Source organism: Monodon monoceros, unplaced genomic scaffold (assembly GCF_005190385.1).
Source record: "Monodon monoceros isolate NGI ecotype Baffin Bay Population unplaced genomic scaffold, NGI_Narwhal_1 Super_Scaffold_8, whole genome shotgun sequence".
NCBI lineage: Eukaryota > Metazoa > Chordata > Mammalia > Artiodactyla > Monodontidae > Monodon > Monodon monoceros.
This window is the reverse complement of record NW_021703785.1, coordinates 74,948,675-74,959,022: the sequence shown is the minus strand read 5'-3', so window position 1 is coordinate 74,959,022 and position 10,348 is coordinate 74,948,675. Positions and strand designations below refer to the sequence as shown.

Genomic DNA, 10,348 nt, shown 5'->3' with positions numbered 1-10,348 from the left:
AAACTGGAAATTAGATCTAAAGTCCTGAGTAGATTAAGGATCAGCATTTCTGTCAACATGAGCCATGAAGGCTGGTTGTTCTACTTTAATAATGCTAACATTGATCAGCAGGTTTCCACTGTGGAGTTGTTTGCCTGCAGCCAACACTCACCTGTGGACAGATACTTTGGCATCCAGTTTCTCTTCATTCAGCTAACGATTCTGTTGTCTGAATCATTTTATGAAATATTGTGGTTCTCTATTTTTTATTCTATACTTGTTATCTGGAATTCTTGTGAAACAATCAGCTGTCCCCCATCAACTAACGTTGCTTTATAATATTTTTTAAACTTATTTAAAAAAAGTATGGAAGCATTAGAATTGCTGTGTCTTCCCTTAGAGATGAGAGTGCCTGGCGGGCAGGCTATGGTGTAGCGATCGCTGTGTTCCTAATGCCTAGGATGCCTTCTGTGAGCCAACTCAAAACATCTGGCGCTGCTCTCAAGAGGCGCCTGCCAGATCATAGTCTTAAATGAACTCAGGGAGCCCATTTAAAAGAGTTAATTTTGAAAATTAAGTTGCCAGGTGAAAATTGTCACTCGAGGATGAGGTCATTAGCCACCACAGCTGCGGACCTTCAAGGCCCCCTGAGAGGAGCTCAGGGCGGAGATCAGGAGTGAGGCGCTCTGTGCTCTGGGAAAAGCTGGAGAAGGTTTTAGGAGCCCGGTTCTCGCCTCCCCTCACATCTAGAAAGGCACAAAATCATTAACGGGGCGTCCGCTCCTCGTGGCCAGCAGCAGCGCGTGCTTGACCGCTCGTCTGCTGGCTGGTCACCCAGGCCCTGAGCTGCTAAGGCGCTGTCCCCTGGACATAGCTCTAATTTTGCCCCAAATAAAACCCAACTCGCAACTCTCACCTTGTGCATTTATTTTCAGTCGACAAAGTTCACTGTTAAATAAAAAGCTCGCTGCTACAAAGACTTTATTTGCTTATTTGCAATTCAAACAGAAATATTTCAGCTAGCAACTCTGGGCGACAATTCATTTTGAGGGGTGACTATTTTTGTCAATCATTCATAACGTGTACAAATTACTTTTATCACCTCCTCTGATTTTTCTCAGTGGGAATTAAAAAAACAAAACAAAACCCTACTAGAAATTGGAAAATAAATGTTTTCCTTATCTTTAAACAGCACTCCCTAAAATATAACAGCACTATGAGCTGTGTTTGATTGGATCCTTCACAGGCGTTAATCGAATCAAAATCACCCAGATAAGGGTCACCTGCTCTGGGCAGCGGGCGGCACGAAGAGAACCCGCCACGAACCTGACCCGCGCGCTGACCCTCTCGCCCCGCCCACTTCTCGCCCAAGTCCCGCAATCCCCGCCCACTAGCGCTACAGTGCAGCCTCCGCTCCGCAGCTCTCTTCCCCTCAGCCCACACCCCGCCCACGCTCCTCAAGCCCCGCCCACCGGCGCTACACCGCGGCCTCTCCTAGCGCCTCCATCGGCCTGCTCTTCCTTCCGCCCGGGGCACCCCCTCTCGGCCAGCCCACCCGCTTCCTGTGGGTGGTGCGGGGCTCCGGCGCGCCCGCCTGACGTGATTGTTGTGCGCGCGCGTCGCTCTGGGGGCCCGAGCCCGCCATTGGCGTTTTCTAGTCAGCGGCATCCTGCTGGCGGGGGTTCGGGGCCGAGCGCGGGGCGCGCGTCGCAACCGTTCTCCCCGCGGCTGGCAGAGCTCCGTTATGGCTGCGGCGGAGGCGGAGGGGGCGACCGCGGCTGCAGTTCCTGGTTCGGGTGCCGACGGCAGTGTCAAGTCGCCCGGAGTCGAAGGAGAGGGAAGAGGAGCGGTGGGCAAAGAGAAGGACGCGGCCGCGAAAGGAGCGGAGGCCGTCGGGGACAGTGAGGATGACGGCGAGGATGTGTTCGAGGTGGAGAAAATCCTGGACATGAAGATCGATGGGGTACGTGCGGGGCCTGGGCCGGGGGGAGGCTCACGCGCGGCGGTCGGCGCGGCCGGGGTGGTGCTGCCCGCTCAGGAGGCGCTGGAGGCGGTGTAGACGGATGTCCACGGCGCGGGGACATTGAGAGGAGGCTTCCTTCTTAGGCCCCGTCCGCGCCATCCCCATCCCCATCCCCATCCCCGGGGGACGGCGTCTCGGGTCTGAGAGCCTGAGCATCCTCGCCCGCTCTCCCTGTGCGGCGTGTGCCAGCAGCCTCGCAGGAGCCTTGAGTTCCTCGCCGCGCCCAGCCCGGCGCTTCCCGCTCAGTGTCTCTGTGAAAGCCGTGTTTCACCCTGGTCCCCGCAGAGTGTGGTGCTTCCCCATTTATGCCCTTCAAGCTTATCGTTCTTTACATGTTTGTCTCCTGCTAGATTGTAGGCTCCTTTGGTAGACTATGCTTTTTATTAATTTGTTATCGCTGGCACTTTAACCCAGTGCCTAGCATGCCGTGATTGCTTTGTGTATATCAGATTGAGTGAATGAATTGTGGGCTGGAGGCTGGGGGAAGGTGAGAGGGTGGGAGGATGGGCAATGGGAAAATAATCTGTTTTAGTAAATAGGTGTAAGATGACCAAAGGCCCTACACGGTGGTCGTTCTGTATATTGTGTTCTTTTTATTTATTTTAGTTTTTTGCGGTACGCGGGCCTCTCACTGCTGTGGCCTCTCACTGCTGTGGCCTCTCCCGTTGCGGAGCACAGGCTCCGGACGCGCAGGCTCAACGGCCATGGCTCACGGGCCCAGCCGCTCCGCGGCATGTCGGATCTTCCAGGACCGGGGCACGAACCCGTGTCCCCTGCATCGGCAGGCGGACTCTCAACCACTGCTCCACCAGGGAAGTCCCCCTGTGTTCTTTTTATTGTCTGTTATTTCCCATTTGTCATACGCTACCTTATATTAATTTTTTTTGTCCATTCATTCAGCAGCCTTTTTTTGTTTTCAACTACTGCATGGGTAGGTGCTGTGTTAGGTCCTGAGGATATAGAGATGAGTTGTAGCATACACAGTTGCTGACATTAAAGATTCTCCTGGAGCTTCCCTGGTGGCGCAGTGGTTGAGAGTCCGCCTGCCGATGCAGGGGACACGGGTTCGTGTCCCGGTCCGGGAAGATCCCACATGCCGCGGAGCGGCTGGGCCCTTGAGCCATGGCCGTTGAGCCTGCGTGTCCGGAGCATTCTCCTGTACAGTGGGGGATAAATAACCGAAATCCAGCGTCATCAATCTTATTGTTAGTTGCAGTAAAGATAGGGACATTTCTATGTATAATTTTCCCAGATACCTTGTAAGCACCTTGAGGTGATAGGCGTATCACCTGCGTTTAACATAATGCTTGGCAGGTGAAAGATATTCAGAAAATATTTGGTTAGGAGGGTAATATCTTCAGAATTGTTGATTCACTTCTTTTACAATATTCAATTTTGCCAGTTCCAAAGAATTGTAGGCACTGTACCTAAAGCCCCACATTAAAAAAATTTTTTTTCTTTCATTTAAATGGAATCTCACTATATTTGTTTGGTGTGTGTCTGCATTTTTTGCTCAACAATATCTTTGTGAGATTTATTCCATGTTGTTGGAGCTATAGTTTCTTTCCTTTTCATTGCTGCATAGTTGTTGGCCCTCAAACAACTTGGGGCCTAGGGGTGCCTGACCCCTGTACAGCTGAAAAGCCACTTATAAACTCTCCCAAAACCTAACTAATAGCCTGCTACCAGAAGGGGAAGCCTTACCCATAGTAGAAACAGTCACTTAACACATATTTTGTATATTATGTGTATTGTATACTGTATCCTTAATTAAAAAGTAAACTAAAAAGAAAATATTTAAAAAATCAGAAGGAAGAGAAAATGTATTTACAGTAATTTACACCCTAAGTATACATCTTCTGTTTATGAGATGAATTGCTTGTCAGAACCTACATCAATATTGTCTTATATGATACAAAACACTGTAGATGTTATATGTATTACCAGCACTGGACATCAAAAATGAAAAGATAATGTGAAAAAGTTTATTGATTCATACTTTATGGTAGCCTAGTATAATCGATAAAATTGCTTCCCAGTAGCCTAGCTTAGACACTAATGAATGAATTGTTAGAAAATTTTTGTGGCGTATGGTATTACAGTCATATTCATAGTACAGTATCAGAAACATTATTACATTTTTAAAGAAGTCACTTACCTGTAATAATCTAATACTCACTTTCTCCAATTAGAAAAGAATATGGTAATACAATTCTTTGAAAGCAGAGTTATAAAACGTTAAGAAAACTAACACATTAATTTTACATTAAATATCACACACCTTATGTCTTTGTGATGATCGACCAGTATTTACATATACTTTATGCATTCATTGCATACCTTTTTCTTAATCATTTCAGTACTTATGGCTATGTGTTTCGTCTGTGACTTTTTTCAGATTGTCGGAAATCTCCAAAAAATTTTCATATATACATATATACATATATATATATATATTTTGGCTGTGTTGGGTCTTTGTTGCTGCACGCAGGCTTTCTCTAGTTGTGGTGAGCGGGGGCTACTCTTCATTGCGGTGTGTGGGCTTCTCATTGCAGTGACTTCTCTTGTTGTGGAGCACGGGCTCTAGGCGTGTGGGCTTCAGTAGTTGTGGCACATGGGCTCAGTAGTTGTGGCTCGCGGGCTCTAGAGTGCAGGCGCAGTAGTTGTGGTGCACGGGCTTAGTTGCTCCGCAGCATCAAAAGTGAAACATCAAATGGACATCAAAAGAGATGTGGGATCTTCCCGGACCAGGGCTCGAACCCGTGTCCCCTGCATTGGCAGGCCGACTCCTAACCACTGTGCCACCAGGGAAGTCCAAATTTTCCAATATATTTATTGAAAAATATCTGCATATAGGTAGACCCCGCAGTTCAAACCCATGTTTTTAAAGGGTCAACCGTATTCAGTTGTATGAACATATTACAGTCTCTCTTTTCTACTGTTGATGGGCATTTGGGTTTCCAGTTTTTGGTTATTGTGAATAATGCTTCTGTGAACTTTATTGAACATGTCTCCTGGTGTATTGTGCACAAATGTTTCTCTTGGTTGTATACACCTAGGAGTGGAATTGTTCAGACAGGATGCATGTGTCTTCAGCTTTAAGTGGAAACTGTTTTTGAAATTGGTTGTACCAATTTACACTACTGCTAATGTTTTATGAGAATTCCTTTTGTTAAGCATCCTATCGGCGCTTGATATTGTCAGTCTTTATACTTTTAGCCAGTACTGGTGGGGTATCTGATGGTATTTCCTACTTGTAATTTATATTTCTTTGGATTCTGTGCTAGTAATCAGTGTTGAAATCATTGAGCATCTTTTCATATATTGGGTTGGCCAAAAATCGGACTTTTTGGCCAACCCAATACTTATTTTTTGGTCATTTGGTTATGTTTTATGAAGTGCCTGTTCAGATCTCTTTCTACTTTGTCTTTCTTTATTAATTTGTTGTATTCTAGATTCAAATCCTTTGTGGGTGATGTCATGTATATCTCTTTTCCTGCTATGTCTTTTTTGGTCAGTAGAAGTTCATATGATTAATGTAGAAAAACTTAATCTTTGTCTTGATGTTGAGTGCTTTTTTTTTTTTTTGCGGTACGCGGGCCTGTCACCGTTGTGGCCTCTCCCGTCGCGGAGCACAGGCTCCGGACGCGCAGGCCCAGCGGCCACGGCCCACGGGCCCAGCCACTCCGCAGCACGTGGGATCCTCCCGGACCGGGGCACGAACCCGTGTCACCTGCATCGGCAGGCGGACTCCCAACCACTGCGCCACCAGGGAAGCCCAATGTTGAGTGCTTTTTATGTCTGGTTTGAGAAATCTTTCCCTACCCTAAATATTCTCTTTTTTTTTTTTCCTGAAAGCTCTGTTGTTTTGCCTTTCAGATTTTATATTTACATTTCACTTGGAATTGATTTTGTGTATAGTGTAATGTAGGGATCAGGTTTCATTGAGCAAATCTGTCTTTTTATTCTTTAATAATGCCTTATAAATTTTAGAATCAACTTGTCAATTTCCTTGCACACATTAAAAACTTTGAATTTTTATTGGGATTCGCATTGAATCTGTGGGTAAATTTAGGATCAATTTAATTTCTTTCAATAATGTTTTATAGCTTTCTGTGTTGAGGTCTTAGTAAGTTGATTTTTAGGTATAATTGATATTTTTGATGCAGTGGTAAATGGTCTTTTGAAAAGTTTCATTGTCTTATTTGTTGCTCATACAGTTAATTTTTGTGTATTTACCCTTTGTTAAAGAAATTCCATTTATTTCTAGTTGCTAAATACTTTTATTGCGAAAGGATGTTGAATTTTATTAAATTTTTTCCTGCATCTGTTAAGACGATCGCATAATTTTTCTCCCTTATATCACTAATGTGATAAACTACATTGATTTCCTAATGTTAAATCAACTTTGTGTTCATAGAATAAACCAAAGTTTGTTGTGATGTTACCCATTTTTAGTGTTAGATTATATATTTCTTTATTATTTCATTTATTTCTGCTTTTTCTTTTTTTATAAATTTATTTTATTTATTTTTTATTTTTGGCTGCATTGGGTCTTCGTTGCAGTGCGCCAGCTTCTCATTGTGGTGACTTCTCTTGTTGCAGAGCATGAGCTTTAGGCGCGCGGGCTTCAGTAGTTGTGGCACATGGGCTCGGTAGTTGTGGCTCGTGGGTCTAGAGCACAGGCTCAGTAGTTGTGGCGCATGGGCTTAGTTGCTCCGTGGCATGTGGGATCTTCCCGGACCAGGGCTCGAACCCGTGTCCCCTTCATTGGCAGGCGGATTCTTAACCACTGTGCCACCAGGGAAGCCCAACAAAAATTTTTAGCTAATTATCTAGTATATACAACCTAAGAGGATAAGAGGATGGACCATCTGCTGCCATTTAGTTTGTCCCACTGATTAAGCGAAAAGAAAATGTGGCTACCAAGAAAATAGACATTTGGGGAATTTTGAAGATAAGTTTATAGATCCCAGGGCTATCATGAAATTTCTTAATATACAGCAAAGTCTTGGGCAATATTTGGGTTGACATTAGTCCTATAAAAAAAAACATGTAATTCAGGTTTTCATTTGTTTTGTATACTGCTATACACATAGTGACCCTCAGTAAATATTTGTTGAATGAATGAATGAAGCAAAACTGCTGAAATGAAGGCTGTTAACAATTATCAGTCAGTTAAATCTGGAGCTAAAATTGAGATGTATTCCTTGTACTTGAGAATGATTGTTAATACTCCCTCATTCTCATTGACTAGGTCAAACCTAATTGATAACAAGTATTAAATTTATATGTGTTCATTTCTGCCTTTTTTTTTTTTAATCATCAGAAAAGTTGCAAGAATTGTGTAGAATCTCCCATACGCCTTTACCCGGATCCCCCAGTTGTTGATATTGGCTTTATTTTTTTCTCTCTTTATTTATATACATTTTTTTCTGGCCCATTTGAAAGTAAATAGTGTTTTTTAAAAGCAACTTTGAGTAACACATTTAGCACTATTTTTATGCACACAAAACTAAGGTGGCCCACAGATAAGGATCTTTGGTCTCCGAGTCCTGTTGTTGGGTACATTCAGGCATCCCTCCACTCCCCTGTAGCGGTGTAACTTCTCCTGTGGTATTTGTGCCAAGAGCAGGAGTGCCGCCACGAGGACCTAAGCAAGCCGCTCTCTCACCTTGGTTTATCTCCAGTTTTAACTGCGCCTTCATAGAAGCTCTTACAAGGTTGTGTATTAATAGTTTTCTCTTTCCACACTGTTTTGCTAAAAAGCATACGCATGCATTTTCAGTTGTTATAATCACTGCCCTGCACCCAGTTATACAGCTGAACCGTTAAACTGACATGCTTTCTCTTTCTTTTTTGGGGGGGGGGGCACCATGCAGGATCTTAGTTCCCTGACCACGGATCAAACCCACGCCCTGTGCAGTGGAAGCTCGGAGTCTTAACCACTAGACTGCCAGGGAATTCCCAACATAGACTCTTAATTATTATTTTAAAATTATAAAGATTTTCAGGATTATTTCTGAAAGTTAAGAGGCTACTCTTTTCCCACTATTTCTTAGTTTCTAATCCTGTTAGATGCTAATGCTTGGTCTTTCTACAGATGGCAGAATGATAGAAAGGCAGTGTGGGCATGATGGAAGGGTGCAATGGGAGGGAACAGTGGTTGGCAGTCAGTTTCGAAAGTTTATTGCCTTGGTGGTTGTATGAATAAAATCAGACAAGTGTTAAGAGTATAGCTAGAATGGTGCTCTGCAGTGCGTGCAGAAAACTATTGCATGAGTATGTTCTTGCTTCTCAGTGAGATTGGGTATTGAGCAGAAAAGAAAAATCAGAAATCTGGAAAAGCAAGAATTTGGAATATATATGACAAAGATTTAATAGCCATCAAGTATTAAAAAGAAAGGGAATCCCCTGGCAGTCCAGTGGTTACGACTTGGCACTTTCGCTGCCATAGCCCGGGTTCAATCCTTGGTGGGGGAACTGATCCCGCAAGCCGCGTGGCAAGGCCAAAAAAAGAAGTATTAAAGAGAAAAATTCTCATAAATGAGCAAGAAAATGGGCAAAAGATACAACAGGTAACTTTAAAATATTGTTGATGTAGTTTATATATATGATTTTATATGTGTATCTTAAACTTTTTCATTTCAACCATTTTTCAGTGTGTGGTTCAGTGGCATTAAGTACATCCACACTGATGTGCAGTCATCATCACCATCCAGCTCTGGAACTCTTCCATCTTCCCAAGCTGAAACTCTGTACCCATTAAATAGTAATTCCCTCTTCTCCCTCCCCTCAGCCCCTGGCAGCCACTATTCTCCTTTCTGTCTTCATGAGTTTCCCTATTCTAGGTACTTCATATAAATGGAATCATAAATACTGGGTTGGCCAAAAAGTTCATTTGGGTTTTTACAGAACGAACTTTTTGGCCAGTTCAGCATTTTCCTTCTGTGTCTGGCTTATTTCACCTAGCATAATGTTTTTTAAGGTTCATCCATATTGTAGCATGTGTTAGAACTTCCTTCCCTTTTAAGGCTGAATAATCCATTATATGTGTACACCACATTTTGTTTATATATTCATCTGTTGATTGTTTGTTTGGGTTGTTTCCCACTTTTTAGCTATTGTGAATAATGCTGCCCTGAAATGTGTGTTCAGATATCTGTTTGAGTCTCTGTTTTCAGTTCTTTTGGGTATATACCTTGGAGAAGAATTACTGTTTTATGAGGTAATTCTGTTTAACTTTTTGAGGAGTTGCCAAACTGTTTTCCACAGCAGTTGTACCATTTCAGATTCCCACCATCAATGTGAGAACGTTCTCATTTCTCCACATCCTCACCAACACTTGTTACTTTCTATGTTTTTGTTTGACCTAGTGGGTGTGAGGTAGTAACTTGTGGTTTTAAAATTTGCGTTTCCCAAAGGACTAATGATGTTGAGCATCTTTCCATGTGCTATTGGTCGTTGGTATATCTTCTTGGAGAAATGTCTATTCATGTCCTTCCTTTGTCCTTTTTTTTTTTTTTTTTGCGCTACACGGGCCTCTCACTGTTGTGGCCTCTCCCGTTGCGGAGCACAGGCTCTGGACGCGCAGGCCCAGCGGCCACGGCTCATGGGCCTAGCCGCTCCGTGGCATGTGGGATCTTCCCGGACCGGGGCACAAACCCGTGTCCCCTGCATCGGCAGGCGGACCCCCAACCACTGCGCCACCAGGGAAGCCCCCCTTTGTCCATTTTTAACTGTGTTGTCTCGTTTTGGGGTTGGAGGAGTTTTTTTAAAAAAATATATTCTGGATGTTGATCCCTTATGAGATGTCATTTGGAAATATTCTCTCCAGTTACATGGGTTTCCTTTTCACTCTATTGATAATGTCCTTTGACGCACAAGTTTTTGTTTTTGACGAAGTTATTTTACCTATTTTTTAATTTTGTTTGGGCTTTTGATGTTTTGATGTATATATACCTTGCTCACTTCATATATACATGCTCACTTCATGTCTCTGTGTCACATTTTGGTAATTCTCACAATATTTCACACTTTTTCATTATTTCTATATTTGTTATGGTGATCTGTGACCAGTGATTTTTGATGTTACTATGGCAAAAAGATTACCGCTCACTGGAGACTCAGATGATGGTTAGCATTTTTTAGCAATGAAGTGTTTTTTAATTAAGGTAGGTGCATTGTTTTCTTAGATAATGCTACTGCATACTCAGTAGACCAAGGTATAAATATAAACATAACATTTATATGCACTGCAAAACCGAAAAAATTGTGTGACCTGCTTTATTGTGATATTTATTGCAGTGGTCTGGAGCCAAACTCACAATATCTCTTAGGTATGCC

General features: G+C 43.2%; 1 protein-coding gene across 6 annotated transcripts in view; it reads left to right on the top strand.

Annotated features, from left to right (window-relative positions):
• The first annotated feature begins 1,608 nt into the window (after nucleotides 1-1,608).
• MPHOSPH8 (M-phase phosphoprotein 8) overlaps nucleotides 1,609-10,348 on the top strand; it is a 49,021-nt gene continuing 40,281 nt past the window's right edge. For all 6 annotated transcript variants that reach the window (XM_029210149.1, XM_029210145.1, XM_029210147.1 and 3 more), the window contains exon 1: nucleotides 1,609-1,942. In XM_029210149.1, the coding sequence (XP_029065982.1) occupies nucleotides 1,724-1,942 (219 nt within the window). In that variant the 5' untranslated portion in view covers nucleotides 1,609-1,723. The remainder of the gene's footprint in view (nucleotides 1,943-10,348) is intronic.